The 22,769-nt window shown below is 40.4% G+C and overlaps 2 protein-coding genes across 4 annotated transcripts in view; both read right to left on the bottom strand.

Moving 5' to 3' along the window:
* Positions 1-2,143: 2,143 nt before the first annotated feature.
* Positions 2,144-8,233, bottom strand: CNTF (ciliary neurotrophic factor). Its single transcript, XM_026487009.4, has 2 exons — positions 7,682-8,233; positions 2,144-6,425 (listed from the first exon to the last, which is right to left on the bottom strand). Exons 1-2 carry the CDS (start codon positions 7,793-7,795, stop codon positions 5,937-5,939), a joined length of 603 nt encoding a protein of 200 aa, XP_026342794.1. The 5' UTR covers positions 7,796-8,233; the 3' UTR covers positions 2,144-5,936.
* A 1,380-nt stretch (positions 8,234-9,613) lies between these two features.
* Positions 9,614-22,769, bottom strand: part of ZFP91 (ZFP91 zinc finger protein, atypical E3 ubiquitin ligase) — a 46,268-nt gene continuing 33,112 nt past the window's right edge. Inside the window, exons 3-12 of one of the 3 annotated variants that reach the window (XM_057317071.1) lie at positions 20,980-21,192; positions 20,796-20,832; positions 19,865-19,969; positions 19,225-19,359; positions 18,406-18,456; positions 17,904-17,982; positions 16,739-16,853; positions 13,807-13,906; positions 12,996-13,368; positions 9,614-10,893 (exon numbers count right to left, since the gene is read on the bottom strand). In XM_057317071.1, coding sequence (XP_057173054.1) covers positions 10,789-10,893; positions 12,996-13,368; positions 13,807-13,906; positions 16,739-16,853; positions 17,904-17,982; positions 18,406-18,456; positions 19,225-19,359; positions 19,865-19,969; positions 20,796-20,832; positions 20,980-21,192 — 1,313 coding nt within the window. In that variant the 3' untranslated portion in view covers positions 9,614-10,788. Of the gene's footprint in view, positions 13,369-13,806; positions 13,907-16,738; positions 16,854-17,903; positions 17,983-18,405; positions 18,457-19,224; positions 19,360-19,864; positions 19,970-20,795; positions 20,833-20,979; positions 21,193-22,769 lie in introns of all 3 variants that reach the window. The other 2 variants (XM_026487008.4, XM_026487007.4) reach the window with 2 other exon arrangements.

Here is a 22,769-nt window from a genome sequence, read left to right as displayed (position 1 = left end):
ACGGAGCTTTAGGAAGAGGGAAGAAACAAAGAGTACCTGTCCCAATTACGAGGAGAGTGAACAAATCAGGCAGGAAACATGGAAGGGGGAACAGATATGGCGGGTAGCATAGGAGAGCACAGGTCTGGTTTTTAAATATGTTGAGTTGAATGTGGAGCATAGCAATCATGGAAGGAGTGGGGAGTACCTACCTCACAGAGTTTTTGTGAGGAATAAAGAAGTTAATGCATGTAAAGCAGTTAGAACGATGACTGGCACAGAGGAAAATGAACACTGAATGTTTGCTACTATCATTAACGTTCTTATCTGTATCCTTACTAACTGGTCCAAAGCAGGCAACAACATGTACTGCTGTTGAATTTGGCTGGAGCAGGGCAGGAAACTGCTCAAAGCCTGAGCTTTGGAGCTCAGAACCAAGTTGGTCATTTTTTTTAGCGGCCTACTAAGTTCTCTGTGTAACCTCCAGCACTCCCTCCATCCCAAGCTTTGGGGATAAGAGCCAGGGATAATTGAGAGAAGAGAAGGCAGTCCTAAACGTTTATCTAGAGGTGTGGCATACGGCTGGTCTGAGCGAAAGATGGACACCTGCCTCAGAAATGTATTTTTAAAAAGCTTCCCTGGGTCCCTTGTTCAAATAACATTTATCCCGAAGGAATAGCATATTTAACCAGTACTTCAGACTGGGTGCCACTTTTCCATCAGGGGAGAGACGGCGTTATAGGACCACCAGATGGTAGTAGAGGTGGCGGCTGGGGTGGCCAGAGGAGTCTGGGTGATGCGTTGCTGTTCCCAGAGTTTCTGAAGGCTTATTAGAGGAAGGGTTGCCAGAAGGTGCTGGATGCGAGGGAGTGAAAAGGATGCAGAAACACCAGATGTCTGCTAGGATGAGGTTGGTCTAATGGGGAAGCAGGAAGCCTAAGTTGCAGTTCTAATTCTTCTTTCTAGCTGGGACACCCGGGGCAGATTAGCGAACCTCTCTAGCCCTGGAGGGTGCAGGAATATGGCAGGGGACTCTGAGTCTAAATGCGTGCTTTAACGCGCCCGTGTCTGCCAGGCCGCTCCTTGTCCGGCCCCGCCTACTGTGAAGGGCGCCTTCTGGGTCTAGAGAACAGCCGGTCTCAGCTCTCAGGGAGGTGCGGGTTTCCAGGCAGCTGCCTGTGACACTGGGTTGGCCTCTAGCGGCCGAAAGCGCACAGGCGCAACAGGGTGACGTCTAGGCTGTGACCAGAGGGGATCCTGGGGAGCAACTGGTATTTCTCTGAGATACTTTACAGAGCTCTCTCGTCAGCTGAGGGCGGGACACGAATCCAAGCTGAGCCGCTGTGTACTCGCATACTTGATGTTTGTGTGTCGTTCACAAGTACTTTCAGATGCTCGTCTAAACCAGCGATCAACCTGTGAAGTTGTCATTTCCATTTCATAAATGAGGAAGCTCAGAAAAGGTGACTTGTCTCAAAGTTTGGAAACTTACCAGGTTTGTCACAGAGCAGGATTTGGCACATGTTTATATGGGCTTTATCCAAGGAAAGGGAATTGCAGAGATGGAGAACGGATTTCAACACAAAATGACCTCAATTGCTAGGTGGTCCATGGCAGTGAGGTGTCGTGAGTCTTGGAGCCAGAACTAAAACTCCAAACTGTCAGGTACTAGGGGAGGGACTTGGGCAAGTCAACGCCCATTCTCACTTCCCTCATTTGTGGGATGGTTTCTCAGAGGATAAATGACACTACCTGACATAAGAAAATGCAGTATTCATACTACCTTGAACGTACGGATAAAAATATAGCATCTCTTGGCAATTTTTATCTTTCCCAACTTAGTTTCTACCTTCAAACTAGACTACAAATGGGCTAACTGGGGTTCTTCTCTGTCCTTCAAGTTTGCCTGGGGCTCAAATACTTGCAAATATGAAAGGAAATCTGCCTCGTCTGCAGGCTAGCTGAGAGGTATGGGGCAATCTACCTTTCCTGAGCTGACTGGCCTTGGGAGTTTTTCCCAGTGGCCTGGCATCACAGTGATTTACCCAGCACGCTTGACTGAGCATGGCCCTGGCTGGGAGGGTTGCATTTCATCCAATGTTGAAATCACTTGAAATTCCTCTTGCTCATCCAAAGATACAGAAATAAAAGAAGCAACTCATGGTCCTGCTGAGGCGAGATCTTTATTGTTAGCCGTTCTTGCATCTTTTTTTTCCTATCTGTCAAAAACAGATGGATCCAGTAATGTAAGAATCACATGCACATGGCTGATACCTCACACCCCACACACATTTCACCAAAAGATCAAGTTATATTTTTACTGTCTTTATCTGTAGGCTTTAGAGCTTCTATAGAAGCTTTTGAGTGGAAAGACAAAATTTTTATCACTTTCACTTTTTCAGTGTACCAACATTCAGAGGGTTCATTCATTCTTGGGTGGGATGAGGCAGGAGGCCAAACCATTCTTTTTAAATGCCCTGGCCTAAATGTTGTCTAGAGACTAACCCACATGCATGCATTGTGAGTCAATCGAAGTGATGTCCAAACTCCCTTTTTCCCCCTTCCCCAATCACTTTCTCACCGTGGTGCAAGCCCCTTCGCTTCCTGCGTGTCTATTTTACTCCTTAGTATTAATATAGAGAAGGTGCTCAGCTACTTGAGGAGCTGAGGATTCACAGTCTTTCTAAACCACTCCTGAGATAGGTCACCCTGCAATATTTACTTGTCCTCTGCCTGTTTGACCAGTGGTCACCAGAATGAGTCATCCATTGGGCTTTAATCCACAGCAGGCTGGAATGACAGCAATACCAAGGCTATGACTTTATTAAAGCTCTCACTTCCCTCAAACCTGATTATATCAAAGCTAATTTTATTCAATGCTTGACCTGTGAGCTTGTGCCAATTTGCAAGTATTTTTTCCAAATCACCTTGTTAAATCAACTAAAAAGAGTTTATCTTCTTTCATATATGCAGTTTCTTAACAGATTCAGGAAAACAGAATCTCTCTCCCACAGAGGACTTTTCTACATGCTGTGGTATAAAAGGAATACTCTTTACAAAATTGGAGTTAGGGGTTAGGAACTACATCCACGCCTTTTAGTTACACACACACACACACACACACACACACACACACTATACACAAATACATCACTATATAGTTACATGTTATACATTACATATGAATTTTATAGTTACGTATTATATAATATATATAGTTTACACGTATATAAAAATATGATTCCCCAGAGATCTGATCCACATATAGATCTAAGGAACAAGGAAACTAAAATCTCAAGACCAAAAGTCTCTTTTGGGTTCTGGATCCTTAAAGAAACCGTACTTCCACAGTGTTGCCATTATTCCTATCTGTATTTAAGACACACACCTAGAACACGGACCTATTGTTGGTCCCTTCTTCAGTGTCTTGTCCATTTCAGATAAGCATGATGCAGTCTGCACATTCAGATCCATTCACGTTTATGACTTTGTTTTTAAAGCTGAGTGCTCACCTCTCCCTTATTTTATCTACACTTTTCTAAGGATTTTCTCCATACTTCTTTTGAGGAAGAAACTGGTACAGAACTCTTACCACAATGTGGGAGTACACTCTGGAGACTTGTTGCTTGTGACCTAATTGAGACTCCTATAGCTTCCTATCTCCTCCCACTCAATAGTTAGTACTTGTACCTTTTCTGGACCCTCTGCCACTTCAAATGTGCCTCTTATATATAAATATTCCTTCACATGTAACTCAGAGCTTAAGCCATGTTCCATTGACTTTTGAAACTTCTGCCGACACCTGGTCTGCCACATCTGCTCAATATTAAGACAAACCCTCGGAGAGGAGTCACTCCTTTCAGATTCTGCAAGTTAGTAATCAGTTATTCCCCACTAAGAATTTGTAGTCACATCTTTATCCACTAAAGACTCTAAAATATTTCACAGATAAATCCAGGAGCTTCAAATAAGCAGGTACTTTATCAATGAGAAATACTGCCCTTGAAGCAGAAGAACCAGTTTTAGAAAAAGCTTGAATGAAATAAGCCTCTATGCATTTACTAAGTATCGACCTATACACCAAAATTACGAATGAAATAAGCCAAACGATAGACCTCTAGTGGCAGCAGGACCCGAATGTTTATTAATTGCTTCACTTTCTTCTAACCAGGCAACTCTTTCCTCGATCTCATTTCTCTTCATCTGGTACTCAGCCAACCTCTGAGACACAACTGAACTGCCCCCTCCTCCGGAAAGGGATTTCAGGCCCTCACTGAGTTCCCTCCTTTAAATCCTTAACACTTAAACATTTGCCTCACAATTCCAACCAGTATTGATGTCTTCTATGCACATAAGCTCATTTCCACAAATGCAGACTACAGAGCAGGGCCTTATGTCCCCTGTATTACCACAGTGCCCAACGCAGAGTCCTCGTAACACTGATCTCATGGAGTTTTGGACACGAACCCTTGTGGGAAAAAGACACGAGCTAGGTCACCCCATCCCATCTCATGCAACCTATGGGTGCTAGCCCTCTCTGACTCATGGTTCACTTAAGAGCACAGGAGGTTCAAACAAGTAAACTAAATTGATTTGGGTTCTGCATCAAGATGGCGAGTGTAATTGGTAGTGTGAAATAACGTGACACCTGAGAACTTTTGGATTTACATCGCACCACTAGTTCACAGGCCTGACCACAAATGACCTTTCCATTAACGCCCACATTTACCAGTTGGTGTCTTTCACACTGTGTTTCTCTCAAGAACATTAAACACAGAACCCTACTGCCCCATTGTTGTGAAGCATGGAGGCTGTGCTATATATTGTTTCAGAATCGCTGGCATTCCCAGTGGGAACAGAGTGGGCCTCACCCTCTCCTCAGGACTGAGTCTAGAGAATGTGTGGTGAAGGAGTTTTGTGACATTTTAACCTGAGTACTGTTCCAACCATTGTCCATGAGTGCTTCCTACAGGCCTATAGTGCTACACTACACAATAAATACGAGGTAAGCTGCTATGAGCTGTGCCCGACCCAAAACACTTGTGGACACTTTACAAAGCAGGCTGTATTACTGCACATCCTCAGTTTCCTAATTTCAGAAGTCTGGTGGGCCTACTCTTTTCCCCAAACAGACTCTTAACATCTCCATTGCTCTCATCTTTGCCAAGCGTGGGCAACAAATATTGCCTTTCACACTAAAATCGTGTCATTGACCTATCAGGACATATAGTGGGGACTGTTTTCCAGTGCTGGGAGCAGACTACATGGATGTATTTTCCAACCTTCTGTGGCAAACAGGTGCAGTGATAGAAGGTCATAATCAGGCCTCTAAAGTGAAGGGCACATAGGCTTTGGAATGAGAAATATCTGGGTTCAAACGTAAGTGTGCCATTTGCTAGCTGGGTAACCTTGACTGAGTTATAAGTTCTGTTTTCTCATCTGCCAGATGGGAATAACACTACCTCCCTCAACAGGGTTGTTGTGAAAACTGTAATATACACAGAGCCCCTGGCATATCGCTACAATACAATAGATACTCAATAAATATTAGTTATTATTTTTATTATCCAAGAGTTTGAATTGGCTAGAGTCCAGGATTTTTTAATTCACTGTTTCAATCTTCCCAGAAAAGTCATCTAGGACTAAAGTTAAACATGTATTTATCCTGCAAGGCTGTTAAATCCTTGTAAAGTTAACTTAGTGGGTAGAAAAGGTTAGAGCACTAAGGTGGAAGGATGTTGCCCTTGCCCCCACTCCCTTATGGCCCCAACATACACACACACCCAATTAAACCTGTATGCCCAACTATCCATGTCTCCAACCCTACTTAAAATGCCAATGGTCTCAAAGGTTAGAAAACTTCCAACCTTTTAAAACTTAAGAATGGGAAAGTGAGGCCTCAGAGCTGTGTATATTCCATTAGAAAAGGAAGGAGGGAGAGAGAGGAGGGATAACTGCTATATTTTCTTGTCATTAGCAATATAATGGCTTCCATGTGCTGGAATCCCAGTCTGATGAGAAGAAATGACTCGAAGGTCATGGATGGACCTCACTGTCCACTGTGAAAGTTCTCGCAACACCTTTAGGCCCCACAGCTTCTTCTCGAAGAGACCACCATCTCCACCAATGATGGGCATCCCATCAGCCTCGTTGGGGGGGATCTTGTGTTCCAGAAGCATCATTAATTCCTCCAGCTGGTAAGCAAAGGCAGCAACCTGGAGTAGAAGGGTATGTATTGCTTGATGGAAATCCCCTTCAGCTGGAGTAAAATGCACCTGTTGGTCTTCTAAAAGCCTGGCCAACATAACATGGAAGGCACGATAAGCTTGGAGGTTCTCTTGGAGTCGCTCTGCCTCAGTCAGCTCACTCCACCGATCCGTGCTTGCCACTGGCACACCATCCACAGAGTCCAGGTTTATGTTCTCGTTCAGGCCCTGATGCTTCATCTGGCCAAGGATACATAAAAACATCACATCTTCTGTAATTATCCCAAAATTCTCATTTAATCCCTAAATCTCATGTAGTCTTATTCACCTTCTTGGTCAAGGATCCAAATTGTAAAAAAAATAAAAATTCTAGAAAAGGAACTCTTCATTTGGGATCCAATGACTGGACTTAGGAAGACCTTATTCTCCCTGAAATGATACATACTGCCTTGATTCACTTTTTGTGGGAGAATCTGCAGCTTTCATTAGATTCCTAAGGTTGAAAACTACTGGTCTACAATTTCTCCTTCCCACTTCGAACTCCCTCCTGGAAACCGAAGTACTTGAATCATACTGGAGTTTTAAGTATTTAAACATACTTGAAGACACTGGCCAGACCTATTACGAAGCCCTAGAATTAACCCATTGCAGAATTTTTCTAACCCCCCTCTCCTTCATTATCCACTCTCAATGGTGAGGACAATCCTTTAGAGAATTCAGTGGGAATCAGTTGAAAAAATAAAAATTAAAAAATAAAAAAAGGCACTTCAAAGAGTCTGATTTCTAACTGGTGAGGCTGTGCAAAGACAAACCAATTGTCAGAGAACTTAAATTTAGAACTCTCCTTCAGTGTTTCTATAATAGTAGGCCTGAGGCGGAGACTGATGAGAATCTCCCTCTATCAGAAAACCAGTCTGGAACTCCATGGTTAGCTCCTTGACTGGATACTTCCCTAAGTGCCCAATGAATCTTCTAGGGGATCCTTTTGATAGTGTAGGTGACCATTCTATTCAGACACACAGACACTTGATCTATGTAATGAAAAAGTGGGTGGCTAATACTGTATAGGAGAAATTCTTTGGGCTTATGCTGCTCTTCTCCCAAGCCTATAAACCTCACTTTCATTTACATAGCTCAAAAATTCAGAACAATGTGTACGAAGAACCCACACTCAGAGGGCCCATGGTTAATCTATTCTGGTAGAATTCAGACTGTAGGCAAATTAGGACTAGCCTCCACACGTAGCCAATCCCACCCAGAAGCCTATGTCTATTTTCTTACTCAAAGAACAGGTCTCCTAAACAGCCTAGCCAAGAAAATAAGGTCATAGGAGTTTCCTTAAGAAAAGAAACCATGTCAAACGATAGGTGCCCAATCTATGAATGACTATATGATTAGGGCCTTTATGATTGGTAATGGGAGCTGGAACATGATGGTAAGGGGCTGCATCAGAAGAGATGAAGTGAAAACAGACAACAGCAAATTAGGCAACTTACATAAGATTCCAAAAGAGCAGTCAGGTCTGAACGAATCTTCCTCGCTAGCCAGATAGAGCGGCTACAGAGGTCCCGGCGGTGAGGGGTCAGCGTTGAGTGCTCTGCAAAAGCCATCCCCTAACTCAACTGTCCCAGGAAACAAGTGAGCTGGGTTCGCTTCTGTCTACACTGGTCCAAATAAGAAATGTGACTCTCAGACTAAATCCACTGGGCATTCTCTACTAATGGGATTGTGCACCCCACCCCCACCCCCCTGCCTGACTCAGAGGTGGCAGCAAATTCCTGGCTGTGGATTTTTGTGCCTGTGGAATCAAAGGCCCCTTTCTAATCAGCTTTTTTTCCTGCAGTGTCTGCCTCCATCTCTCTCCTCCACTCAGTGCTGAGCCTACTTGTTTTTATGTCATTGTTTTGCTTTTGCACTTAGCAACAAGGTCACTATCACACTAATCCTCATGACACCCCTGCCTAATGTGATCTACTTTATACACACATAATCAGTTCATTTTATCATCACCCTCCCTTGCACTCCCCATGTCATCTTCTTTCTTTCCTTTTTTGGCCTGATAAAGTATTCAATAATATTAAGTTATTATTATCAGTATAGCCGCCATTGATTAAGCGGCTACTCTGGTCCAGACACTGTGCTAAAGGCTTTAAAGCCTTTATTTGATCTTTAGAACAATTCTATGAGATACATATTATTTTCCCCATTTTACATTAAGAAACTGAGGCTTAAAGAAACTAAATAATGTGCACAAAATCCAGGAAGCAGGCACAAAATTTAAATATGTCTCTGATTCTCCTGTTGACTTTGCAATTTCGTTCTCTAGGTTTTTCACATTTTGTTCAAGAAACACAATTTATGTCAAATAGGTTTTTAAAAAAATACAGCATCTTTTCACTTCTATCGTTTTGTTACATATTTAAAGTTAGTTTCGTTTACACTCAATTAGAAATCAGCAAAGTCAGACCTCTCTAACCTCGATCATGGTGCCTTCCTCGCAGCTATAGGATGAGGAAGGTACTGTTTAGGCCTGTTCTCTTCCGAAGGACAGGAAACACCCAACCCTGACTGGGAAACATTTCTAAGGCAGTCTCAAGTGACAACATGCTTTTCTTTTTCTTCCTTATCCCAGTCATACCACATTGCTTCTTAACAAAATACGAGGATGAGCTGAGCTTTGAAATGAGGGCAAAAGAGTTTAATAGCACGTGCAGAGTTCTCTTCTATTGCATCTAACTTAACTCTGTAGGTTAGAAGATGATGCTCCCTGAGCAAGAGCTGCAAGTGTCATCCCCAAATCAATTAGCTTTCATGATTTCATACCACAGACATTGCTTCTGAATCGAAACACATGCCTTCTCAGGTGCAAACTTCCATAGGGAAACAATAAAAGCAAGGGGTGGAGGGGAGAAAAGTGGGACTGGCAGCTCACAGTAGGCCTTTTAAGAAGGTAGGAGGAGTCTATTTTTTTCTTTAAGTTAGTACTTGCTGTGGACACTGGGTTTTGTGAGAAAGCACTGGTATTAAATGCTATCAAGGTCTTGTCATTATCAGACTAACATAAACCTCAGAGCACCCTTAACGTTCTATTAGATTAATAAGGCCACTGTTTCTAGAAGTCTGTCAGAACAGAGGACGGGTTTCCAAGTTGGCCCGATGATCAAAGAATCCTATGGCATTAGAGATCAAGAACGAAAGAGTCTGAAGTGAACGGACTCTGCCCAAGAGAAGCAACAGTACCTGCCACATAAACCCTGCACTGGGGACACTGGGTTCTCAGTTAACGGCATCAACTGTTTCCACCCTTAGGATAACTGTAACTCAGTACAATCAAGGAAGACAAGTTGCTTCCATGAAGACAACTTTTATTTTTCTTCTTTACATATTTATTTTGGATATGCCTTACCTAGATTAAGAGAAAACAAGGATTTGAAAAGCAAAGTATCCCTTTTATTATAATTTCTTTTTACATAACCTTTTCAACCTAGATTCAGGTAACTACCTGTCTCTCCCATCAAAGGAGAAGGGTCCTGCACATTACAACAGGCAAAAAAGGCTTTTAGGAAATAAAAATATTTTAAATTGATCCATTACAATTTTTCAATTTTCTTGAGTACATTGGAAAGTGGGAAAAGGGAGGAGGGAAAATGGTACTTCAAACAACCAGACCGTAATAACCTTAGCTGGGTTTAGTACACTCTTTGTATTTTTTCCAACAGGTACAAAGGAGGTTCAAGTGCTCTATGTAGATGCTTTTCCATACCTGAAGTCTTTTTTAACTCCCAGTAATCCTGGCCAGTGTTCATCCGAACTCTCTGGAGCATAGTAAGTCTCAATTATGCAGAATAACCCTGGGCAACCAGAGATTAGGGAAAAGCGCATCTCCCAGAAATAATACTTGTATCTCAATTACATTTTTAGAATTTTGAACTGCCAATTCAAATTGGAGAATATGCAGTGGGAAGAGTTATTAAAAAGGTAACTCAATTTGACTAAGAGTAGAAAATGCAGAATTTTAAGACTAAAAGGGCTCCTTGGAAGGACACAGAAGTACAGAGCATGAGAAGCAGACAGGGAAAGGGAAGAGGGCCTAGTATAAGATGGCTTACTTACACCACTCTTTATTGTGCTAGCATCCCTTTCTCAAAAGGAAAAAAGATAAAGTCCATACAGAATATTTTAAGATTGATGGCAAACTGCTATAATAATTTATTGAAGCAAACTGTAAGCAAATGGTATCTATAAAGAGGTCAAAAAACAAAAGGAGGAAGAACAGAAAGTTTCTAATTATGAGAACTAACTTGTTGCTTTGGTGGGAAGGAGTGTGATCTAGGGAAGAACATGTTTTCCCTCAATCTCATCAAGTTTTTTTATGTAGTTTGCTTTTGTGTAGGTTGTTAAAATATCTGATGACTAACCACTGCAAATACAACTTACAGAGACAAAGGAGAAGATAAATGTGACAAAGACAAAGGCAAGTGTGGGGCACAGATGTGAGCTAGTGAAACAGTACAAAATGGATTTATAATGGGAGTGGAACAACTTTGTTGTAAACCCACCCAATCAACCTGATAGTATTTTCAAATGTACTCAACATACCAAGTCAATTCCAAATCCTTACTGTGGGCAGGAAAGCATATTCTACATCCCTTCTATCCTTATTCCATTTTCTACCCCCACACTGGAGGGATGGCAAATCTGCAACACTCTGAAAAGAAACAATAGTGCATTTAAGTCTATTCACTGTAGGTGTCTGAGTCCCTATCCCCTGGTATCCCAACCACTGATACTAGTGGGTGTAAAGTAAGCCTCTTTCAGAGATGACATTTTGTTACCCTTCTTTTTGGGAAAAAATAAATCAAAGAGAAAATTGATAAACTTTGTAGTTTTAGTGTTTGTGAAAAACAAGCTGTTCCTTATTTTGCTCTCAGCAAAACTTCATTCTTTCCAACAGCCATCACACATTTCTGACAATGAATAGGGCAAGCCTTTAATTCCAGCTTGTGAGGTACACAGAAGGATGGAAACTGCCCTTCTAATTCTCTAAAAATGAGCCAAAATAGGTTTTTAGTCTTCTGGGAGTTAGAAACTTGTACAAAAACACCACCTGCCTCTCCCATAGCCAGTAATAAGCAATTCACCCCAAGAAAATCCCTATCTCAATGGAAGTGGTAATTCCCAGAATTTTAGGTGAAAGCCAAAGCCATACGGATTATTAACTTTGTCTATGGAAGCCTTTCCTCTTCTTAAGTGTTATTTTCGTAAAAGGGAAACAGAACAGAATAATTTTCTTTGACTTCAAACTGTACGAGTCATAGACTATCTCTTCACTAATGGCAGTGTCCTTCACTAATTGGGAGCTGGAATGAAACAATGATAAAGCAAAACCAAAAACAAAGCAAGGGGCCAGAACTGGGCCAATAGGAAGGTGTATAGAAAGAAATGATGGGGACAAAAAAAGAAAATAAATTCACAAGAGAAAATCTTTTATCTGTAATTCAGACCCTGAACAACCCTTTTCATTCCCTCAAAATTCCTAAATCGCAATGCTCTAAAAACTCAAAGAGCACTAATTACCAAAAACCTAACATCCTTCCCTAAAAAGGCTTCTGAAAAAGCACTAGGCTACTGTAGTGATTTTGTTAGTGCTGAGGACCAGCTTTCTTTAAAGGCCACTGGAGAGCTATGATTTTAGAGGCTGGCTGTGCTTCTTCAACCCTATATCTTGCCTTCAAAAGTACCTTTTATGGAAAGGACCCCATGTCAGAATAACCTAATCTCTCCCAGCCCCACAAAATATAGCAACGAGGACCCCACCCCCCCAAAAAAAATCAGACTTTCCGTTAATAAATAAGGAATCTCAGGTTCCACAACACAAAACACACATGTTCAAAGTGCAAATTTCTGCCATTAGTCTGGGACTTTTCTCACTGATACAGAGCCCTGTCTTACAGTCAGAGAAACCACGTAGAGGGCAGCCCCCTCCCTGTTGGGAGCCTGCTTCCAAGCTAGTGAGCACCACTGAGAACCAGATGGAGGTGTTGGAAGGGGACTGAAGTGCTGGGGTCACAGAGGAGGGAGGTGGTCCCCGTGAATCCTTCCTTTCTGAAACCCAGCGGGGAATGGAGGAAATGGGGTTGAGTGAGACAGGTGTGCTGTTTTAACAGCTCACCCTGCTAAGGGGCCTAAAGTGCCAAGTCAAGCTGCCAGCCTCGAGAGATTAGAACTGTATGATACTTTGGGGATAAGTGTGCTGCAGTGGGTAGAAGCCAGAACCATAGGGCAGCAGTGAAGGAGAAGGGGTTTAGAGGACAGTAATATACTATCAAGAGTTAAAAGCTGATCCAGAGCACATCAGAGTTACAGGTTTAAGAAAGGATCTGCCGGCGAGCAGGAAGTCTGCCTGGCTGGAACTGAGTAGGAGGTTAACCCTCACTTTAAGAGCTTCTTCTTTTTTGCCTACCTTTTTGGTAAAGGCAACATCAATTTTATGAAGGGGACAATAGAGGGAGAAGAAGGTGGGTGTAGGTGTGTGTGCTGTGATCCACAATGGAAAGAGCAGGCCCTTCAGTTATTTTACTAGATTTTAAATGCTTTAAATTTTTTTTTTGTCCTTTTTATCTTTTAAATACAAAGTCTGAGCTGTCCCAGTGCCCAAAGTCTTCCCTTCCACTAAGGTCCAGTAGAGTCTGAATCTTCAATCAGAACCTCTGTGGTAGCACCGAGTATATCCGAGTTCATGACCAGCCCTTCAGTGCCCCCACTGCTGCCACTTCCCACAAAGATCTTCCCATCAGCCATCAGGCTCACCCGTTCTGTCCCACTACAGTATGACTTTGACATCCCTTCAGCTTCCAGCAGGAGGCACTCTCCAGAGGTGGAGTTTCCCAATGGCTCAGGAAGAAGAGGAAGACCCTGCCCATCTGCAGGTTGTGTCAGGGACTCTGGGTTAGTGCCCAAGATATCTGTGCTGGTGATGAGGGCGCCTGCATTGGCAGCCAGAGCTTCAGCAATCAGCACCTCAGGGTGGCTTTTTGCTTTGTGTGCCACTACGCTGTCCTTCTTCTCAAATTTTTTGCCACAGATATTGCAAGAGAACTGGTAGAAGGAATCTGCATCATGCTTCTTCATGTGCCAATTAAGGGATGCCTTCTGCCGACACGTAAATCCACAGATCTCGCATCTAGGAAGGGTGGAAGAGGACATGGCTGATCAAACAGAGAAAGGAAGGATGAGAGTTCTTCTTTAGGGTCAGGGCAAGAATTTAGAGGTCACATATATAGGCTACTGCCTATATACCCCAATCTCAATCCCAATATTCCAGATCTTGGCTAAATTGCTTAGTAAGTAAAGAACATTTTCCCTGGATTTCATTCTTTAAAAGTTTTTTCAGTAACACACTTCTTGGGAAAAATTAGGAAAAGCAAACTAGATGGAAAATTAATGTTTCGTTTGTTTAAAAAACCAAGGAAAGAAGTAGTTCACTAAGTAGCATCCCTAATACTCTAATCTGGTAAAAGTCAAGAGCAGTGGCGACTGAAATGTTTGCACAGGGGCTAACCAGCAAGAAGGGCAGATACGCGCTTCTCACCCACATGTCCACCAGTAAACAAACACTCACTGTAATGGCTTCTCGCCAGTATGAATCATCCGGTGCACTGCCAGATTGTGAGAACTCTTGAAGGCCCTAGCACAATATTCACAGATATAATCCCTTTGATCTAAAAAGAAAAATAATGTGGTCAGTATTCCATTTAGAATCCCTCTAAGTATTTAACTTTCCCAGGTCACAATAAGTAAGCAGATGATTAGTCAGGTCAGTTACAGTAAGAGCAATACTGTTTTCAATGTATGAAACACCTGGGATAAGCAAAATTTTTATTTAAAGGAATATACCATTTTCAATTTTTCTTTAAAAGTCCATACATTCAGTAGCATAAAAAAAAATTGTTTAAAAAAAAAAAAAACACAACTAAACAAAGCAAAACAAAAACAACCTAATGGAAATATGAGAATTAGAACCCCAATCTCAATCCCAGTAATCCAGATCTTGGAAAAATTGCTTAGTAAGTAAAGAAGAACATTTTCCCTGGATTTTATTCTATAAAAGTTTTTTTCAGATTGTGAAAGCTGAAAGCTTACATATAAAAAATTTGGCACTCAAACTACCACCACAACAGAATTTGGCATTCCCTAGAAGAAAAGTGATCCACGATTAAAGTGGTAATCATATCTTCTGTTTCAGGTTTTAAAACTGTTACCCAAAATAAACAATTTAAACTTCTCTCAAAAGGTTCAAGTTGCTGCCATCAAACATACGCAAACAGTACTTGTATTCTTTACCTTATTCTTCTACCCCACATCTTCTGCACCATTCAACTACCTACCCCCCGTCATTTCACAATCCCCCCAAATTTCACAGGATTTTTGATGAATTTGGCAACATGGTGTCCAATCTATGGGCCAAAGGAGCACTGCACTTAATTATTTCTTTATCACTTGGTTTGGGAGAGAAGCAGATAAGGAGATGCTCTGTATCTCTTGAATAAATGACCACTATTGTTTTCTATGCCTTTCACTTAAAATTGCTACAAAAAGTCACAGTGAAAACATGAGGATAAATTAAAAGGCAAACAGTAACCAATTTAATTCTATATTCCATCCCAAACAGTTCTAAAGCCGAGGGTAGAAGAAGAGCCAAGTTTGTATCAAGCTTGAATACACTCAGGAATCAGGAATCACTGGGGGATCCTAGTAAATGCAGATGCTAGCTGAACAGGTCTGAGGCAGAGTCTGAGCTGCTGTATCTTTCTAACGCGGCTCAAATGACGCCAATGTCTTTGGGCTATCTTCTACATGCTAAGCAGGCAAGGTCCAAAAATGCACTTTTAACCCAGGGACAACTCTTAGTGTCTCCCAGGTCTTGTCCACCTTTCCAGCTTCACAGTCGCATTGCAAATCTGGGTGGGGCATCCACTTGCTTAAATAAAACACATCTTCAAAGGGAGTCTGTCTGCACTAATTCGGAAAAAGAGAACTACAATAACATCATAAAACGGTACTAACCAGATGAAAATATTTGGAATGGACTGAATTTCTTTTTTTTTTTTTTTTTTAAGATTTTATTTATTTATGTGACAGAGAGACAGCAAGCGAGAGAGGGTACACAGCAGGGGAGTGGGAGAGGAAGAAGCAGGCTCCCAGCGGAGGAGCCCGATGTGGGACTCGATCCCGGAATACCAGGATCACGCCCTGAGCCGAAGGCAGACGCTTAACGACTGTGCTACCCAGGCACCCCTGGAATGGACTGAATTTCTAAAGCAGTTTGTCATAGTAGGCCTATAATATTTACCTAAAGTAGTCTCAACTGGTTGTCAAAAAACTACTTTTGTAGAGAATAAAACAGAATTAACAGGGAGAAGGAGTGGAGAAAAGGCAGCAGGTAGCAAGGAACAGAGTGGAGACAGCCCTCTCCTTGAAGCAGCAGGGTACGATGCGCAGACCTTAGACTCTGCAGTGATTCAGGCCTGAGCTCAAGTCCTGGTGCTCTGAAACGTCTACTGTGCGCCAGGCCCCGTGCAGTAACCAGCACTTTATATGTGATCTCACTTCATCCTTACACTAACTCCACAATATCGGTGACATTATTATCCCTTTTTTTCAGATGAAGGAAAGTGAGAAGTAACTTGTCTAAGTCACACATAAAATAAAAGATGGGAAGGGTCCATGTGTCAGTATAACCCTGGGTAGGAGACAACTAGAATTCCTACTCTTACCCTCTACGACTGTTGAGAAGATGACATGTAATAATCCAGTGTCTGGGACCTACTGAATTTGCTCTAATACCCAGCTTCATTTGTTCCCATTAGCTGAACTTCATGGAGACTGTCAGTGGCTAAAAATGAATGAAATCTGAAATCATTCTGCATTATGTATAATGAAGACATTCGGTTTCTCTTTTTGAGTCAATACCTCCTACATGACATGTGATGTAGATGACATGTGAATTCAGTAGCTAGCCTTCATGATTGCAGCAGAAGTGCCAGGAGCTACTTAGTAGTTACCATAAACCAAGAGGCAAGCCTCTTTACCATCGAGGCTCTCTCTTCATACTCCTCACTTCTAGTCGGTAAGAGCTACTGAACTATCGACCTGAAATGGAATTAAAAAACACTGATTCTGCTAAAAACTAGCAGTGTGACCAAAGGCAGGTTACTTAATGTGCAAAGCCTCTGGCTTCTTAGCTGTAAAACAAGGAAACTCCGTGATGTTGAACAGATGGATAAGCAATAACAGTTGATACAGGATATGTGCTCAATAAACAATTATCCTGGTCATAAAAGTTCTTTAAAAAGTCAAAGGATAAAAGTAAAAAGTCCCAGTTTGTTCATCCTTTGTAAAATTTGTTTTATTACATTTTATTTTCATACCTTTCTCTCACACTTGACTGTAGACTCTTAAGATTTACATTAGAAAAAAATATCATTACCAATTACACATTTAAAAGTAGAATGCAATTAACACTTGATAAAACATATTATTTCAAAAAGTACCTGTATGATGTTTGGCATGTCGTAGAAGTTGCTTCTGGAGCCTGAAGAGTCGCCCACAGGAGGGATGAGGACATACGTATTTCTTCTTCAGCAAATGCTGATACTTAATGTGGTGCTAAAACAGTAAGAGAAAATAAAGAGGGGTAAAAATGAAGGCTTCCCGAAAGCTTGTTCCTTTGCGAAGTCAAAAGTGCTAAAGAGGGGCACCTAGGTGGCTAAGTCAGTTAAGTGTCCAACTCCTGATTTTGGCTCAGGCAAGCCATGATATCAGGGTCCTGAGATGGAGCCCCCTCCCACCCCCCACCTACCCGGGTCAGGTTCCATGCTGGGTGGAGTCGGCTTGACCCTCTCTCTCTCCCTCTGCCCCCATCCTCCCCCCAAAAAAGTGCTAAAGGAAAACCAAATAATCTGAATATGGAAGGGGGGTGCAGTATAATAAAATAGTTAAGAACACAGGCTATGGAAATAGACAGACCTGGATTACAATCTGGCTCTATCATTCATGAGCAGTGTGACCTCAAGAAATGTGCTTAAATACTGTGAGCTACAGTTCTCATTTGTAAAATGGAGATAACTGTTAAGTGTCTCACAGTGTTACTGCGAGGATATAGGAATCACGTGTTGTATGGTGCTTAGTGCAGCACATGGCATACAGTGGAAGAACAGAAGCAATCACTATTATCACAGAGACAGAATCAGAGAGTAGGGCCTTAGTCTCGCATTATCCTTGCTGCTAAACTAAAAATCAAACAGGCATTTCTTAAGCTTTAGTGATAAACATTTCACTTTCATGTTTTCTGCCAGACCTAAATATAAGCAGTATTTTTAATTCATTAAAAAAATCTAAAAACAAAACAAAACAGAAAAAACAAAAACCCTAAAAATTTACGTAAACATTAGTCAAGAAATCACAGGTCAGAGAAGCTAATTTTATTTTTTAAAAATACACATTAAAATAAAGTCTCTTCATCTGTGTCTTTGATGTGTTGGTACAATCACCTCTTATATCGGAAGTATTTACACCACAATGGGCAACAGTGGACTACTCCAAGGAAATCCTTTATTTGACCTCATGTTCTTAGACATTTTTCTTTTAACACAATGACTAAAGTAATTTTATGCCTTTTTAAACCTGAAAGGCTGCCTTACATAACAATTTACTGACCTGCAAATAGCGAGGGTGAGCAAGAACAGTTCCACATCCTTCCATCTCACAACGGACATATTGGATTGGAGGCTTTTTTCTATTATCAATATGTGAGAAAAGTTAGCAAACGGAAGAGGCACTCTGCACAGTGGCTTAACTCAATGCACTAAAGGGAACAGCAATTTTACAGCATGAAGAATTAAAATCTCTTTACTAGCATATAGCTTGCACAGAATTTATGTTAGAAATAACCAGAAACGACCAAATGTTTGATAAGAGTTTTAAAAAATAGCATAAAATAAACTAGTAACCCTCCAAATAGTAAAAAGGTGTTAACATTTTTAGGAACTTTAAGACCCTACAATGGAAATAAAAAACACAGGAACTCTGCATCAAGGACATTAACAAAGTTGCATTTGAGAAATTTTTAAACAGCCATTCCTGCAGGGTAATTATGAGTAATTATGTGAGCAAAGTGCTTACCACCAGGAATAAGGAACATAGTAAAAGTATAAATTACCTCCTTTTGGGTAATCGTGGACTTTTGTCATCTTTTCGCCTTCTTCCTCTCCTATAATTAAAGAACAGAGTAACTGTCCACATCTTCCAGATTGAAGCTTACAGACTGAAGGATGACTAAAGACATATACTCAAAACCAAAGAGCAGTGGCAGAAACAAAGGATAATGCAGGATACAGACAGCCAAAAACATATCTGACAAGCCAAACAAAGATGTCATTCTGAAGTAATTACACTTAGATAAATCTGCACTACAAATACATACCTATCATAAACTATACATTACAATGGAAGATTTCGATAAACCTCAAAGTTACTACTTGAAGAGTCGTTCTAGTAAAAAGTCTATCACTTAAATTTAATCAATTTAAAAAGAATAAAAGAGTCTATTATCTAAAAACCCTAAGAATATAAATTATACTCTCCTTTTAATAGAACCCAAAAGCCTAAACACTTAAAACAAATCTTATTTCTGCAACAGGCAATGATTGCTGGACAGGAAGTCAAGATTCTTCCATCACTAGCCGTCATCTGCCCTTTTTTTGAGGATTCACATTTGCCATACTTTTTCTCGCTATCTCACCCCCTCTACATCCCATTAGCTACTGTCTTGCCCACTCATTTAGACGTCTTTAAGTATTGCTTTGGATTAAATTTAAACTTTTCAAGCTTCTGAGAGAGCCTCTGCAATGAAACTGTCAGCTGCTTGAGGCAGCAATATGCACCTGTCAATAGCCCTCCTCACACTCCCACTCTTTTTCCCCACCAGTGGCTTCAAAATCTGTTAGTGTTCCATTTTTAGTAGTAATTGCCTACTCACTTCCTAGGAGGTTCCTCATCCTCCCTAATTTCATTCTCTTCTTCTTTCACCTCTACCTCTACTTCCACTTTAATTTCTTTCTTCTCCTTCTCTTCTTTCACCTTCCCAGATTTTCTCCGTGGTTTGGGGGTTTCCCTGAAAACACAAACACATTTCAACATTGGTATCCAGCAAAGGATCTTTGCAAGGGGAACTGTGACAAAGGGTAAAACCCACAGTTATCATCGATTTATTTGTAAAATTATGATCCTTAGCTCATGAAATGTGATTTCCAGTCAATTGTTCCTCACATGCACAGTAAAAGCTAACAATACCTGGGAATCAGAACACACTACAGTTGTAAAGAGAAAGACTAAAGTAAAACATTCTAAGTATTCAGGCAATTGATGATACCCTGTATCAAGATAAAACATACAGAAATCCAATAATGTGGATATGATCAAAATAAAGTTCTATAACTAGAAGAGAGGGCTGTGTGAAGGAGTTATAAGATGTTAAGTTGGCAAAACAAGTGCATAATTACTCATTTAAAATTAAGTCTATACCCATTAGTTTAGTAACAAGGTGAAATAAAAGCACACAACAGTGCTTTCCTAACTTATTTTTCATTGACATGTCTGCAGTAAAATCTGAGACGTGCCTATCTAAGTGGGGTTTGTAGGTCTCGTCTCTTGGGTCGTCTTTGAATGGTATTTCCTCTTCACTGATTAACATCTCTTCTTCTTCTTCCTCCTCCTCCTCACTGCTAAAAAGAAGCAAATTTCTAGATTAGAAATTCTAGTTGTAAGGATTATATCTCACCGGATTTTATTTGCTAATTAATTTAGAGGTTGCCAAAGATTCACAGTAAGTTATCTATAATTTTCATCCTTATGGTCTAATTAGATGGCAATCTAAGCTTTTTTAATGATAACTGTAACCAAAAAATACAAAAATCCTAGAACTACTATTACTTCATTAAATAAAGGTAAGGTGATGACTGCTCAATGGTACTAAGAGCTAAAACCACACACCAACGGACTTTATGCGGTGCCTGAGTGGTTCAGTTGGTTAAGCATTCGACCCTTGATTTTGGCTCAGGTCATGATTTCAGGGTCGTGAGATGGAGCCGCACATCAAGATTCTCTCTCCTTCTCCCCAACCCCCCCTCCCAACCTCCTTCTCCCTGTCTTAAAAGACAACAAACAAAAACAAAGACTTTATAATCCTGTGTCTAGTAATCCGATGATCTGTTTTACTTTTCAAAAAGATCAAAAAACCAAAAAAAAAAAATTTCACATGACTTACCATGGAATACAAATTTAAAAAATCCTGGTCAAAACATCCACACTTCCCATTAGTGGCTAGCATGGACTAAGCCAGAATACAAAAGTACTCAAGACTTGCTTTCTGAACTAAGGTAACTAAAGATGACATGGTTAAATCTCCAAATCAAGAACAAAATGACATCTAAACTAAATACCAAAACCGATTTTTTTTTGTAAAGGCTCAACGTTCTTTCAAGCAGGAAACAACTTTTGTATGTGCTTTATGTCCCCAAAGGTTTAAATATGAAATATGAAGTTTCTTACCTAATGCCACCTGGTGACTGATGTTCTTCTGCCCCATCTGGAAAAAGAAAGCAGAACAAAACCTTATCTTTATAAAAGAACCCTGTATTACCACACCTGCCCCTGAAAGGTAAGCTGTTCAACACTGCATTTAAAATCAGCAGGCAACCGGTTATTAAATAACCATACTCCACTCATACTGTACCATAATCAAGCTGATCTGTATTTGGTTCTGACTTGCAGATGAGCTGCAATGAACCAGTCTTTGACCTAGAACTTCGAGTGTTCTCTGTGTCATGATGCCGAGAAACAGACGTCCTGCTACTGCTGCGCCAGCCCCGGCTAGGCCTAGTTGCAGCAATGGAAACTTCCTGAGGGAGGGTAGAATCATCTTCTTCCTCTTTCTCTTCCTTAGGATCTAGATGAAAACATATACCATTGGCTTACAGTTAACCAATAACCATCTCAGTATACCTACTATTGCAAATAAAAAGTTAATAAAAAAGAAGGTATATTAATTTTTTTTCAGAAGAAAAGCCTCTCAGGTTTTTATACTGAGGTAACAGAAACAAGATGAGAGAAAATTTACCCTTATTGTCATCACTCTAAAAACTTCCATGTTGTCAAGCAGTAGTTTTATATCATCTTATCTACTAAAAAATGGACTGCTAAGAGAAGTGCGCAAAATACACCTACTTCAATTCATGAGATTATAACCTTTATATCCGAGACAAAAGAAACTAAATTAAGTGAGTGGTCCCAGAAAGATGGCCAGAACTTCTTATAAAAGCACAAGAAAGAAAGAATTCCAGGTTGGGATGTTTTAACAACCGAACAACGCTGAAAGAAACTGCTAAAGAGGAGTCCCACACTAAAAATGCCTTCCCTTGACTCTATTCAATAGTTCTTAGAACCACACCATGAATTTGAATCAATCTGTAGGGCAATCATGACAAGCTCTGCTTCAGTCATCCTAAGAGATGCTGTGCAAAGGTACACAATCTATCCCTGTTATCCTATATTTTCTTCATGCTTTGAAGGGTGAATGAAGCGAGGTAGGGCCATTCACTCCTGAGCAAGAAATAAATAATAAAAAGTTTAATATAACTTTCATCCCTAGAGTAACTTATTATATATATATGTTAGTATATTAAAAGTATATTTTGACTAATGACAATTCTTTTAATAATCTCAGGATGGAAAAGGCCTTTCTAAGAATAACACAAAATTTTAGGTCTTAATACTGATATCTTTAACTATATAAACATAAAAACAATTTTCTGCACAGCAAATTCCACTGTAAGTGAAGTCTAACAGCCCAACAGAAAAAGAGCAGTTCAGCAAAAACATGTGGCTTTCACACAAACAAAAAGGTCAATCCTCTCATAACAGGAGAAACTCACATGAAAACGGTTAGTGTGATACCACTGTTCCCTTATCATACTGGCAATGATCCGTATGTTTGACAAGTGTGTATTGGGAAGGCCAGAGGAAAGAGACAGTAACACAGATGATAGCACGTGCACTGGCAAAACCTCTGTGAAGGACAACTTGGCAGTATCTATCAAAATTATAAATGCACATCTTTCCACATTAATTTCAACTGCTAGGAATTTATCCTACAGAATTACAATCACGCTTATGAAATGACTTATGTATAGAGGTAGTCATTATAGCACTGTTTCTAGTAGTGAAAGAGCAGAAAACTGAAGATCAGGAGGGGCCTGGTTACATGAATTATGATACATCTAGTCAGTAGACGACTGCATGGAAATAACTCCATGACACTTTATTGTGCAAAAAAACCCCCACAGCCATATAATATCCAAATATAATATCGGTATACATTTGTTTTATATATATAGATTTAAATGTTATATATGTAAGACATTTATCTTTTATATGATAATAATACCTCTGGAAGGATATATAATAAATTGATAAATACTGGTCACTTTCAGAGAAGGTCCAAAAATATGCCCAGTAATTCCTCAG

The sequence above is a fragment of the Ursus arctos genome, unplaced genomic scaffold (assembly GCF_023065955.2).
Source record: "Ursus arctos isolate Adak ecotype North America unplaced genomic scaffold, UrsArc2.0 scaffold_23, whole genome shotgun sequence".
In the NCBI taxonomy this organism is placed as follows: Eukaryota; Metazoa; Chordata; class Mammalia; order Carnivora; family Ursidae; genus Ursus; species Ursus arctos.
Note: the sequence above shows the minus strand (reverse complement) of the source record. Positions and strands in the feature narration are given on the sequence as shown.

Excerpts from the sequence above, each read along its gene's own strand:
- CNTF (XM_026487009.4), bottom strand. The coding sequence starts at position 7,795 with ATGGCTTTTGCAGAGCACTCAACGCTGACCCCTCACCGCCGGGACCTC. Across the intron at positions 6,426-7,681 it reads CTGCTCTTTTGGAATCTTAT|ATGAAGCATCAGGGCCTGAA; the intron begins GTAAGTTGCCTA and ends ATCCTTGGCCAG.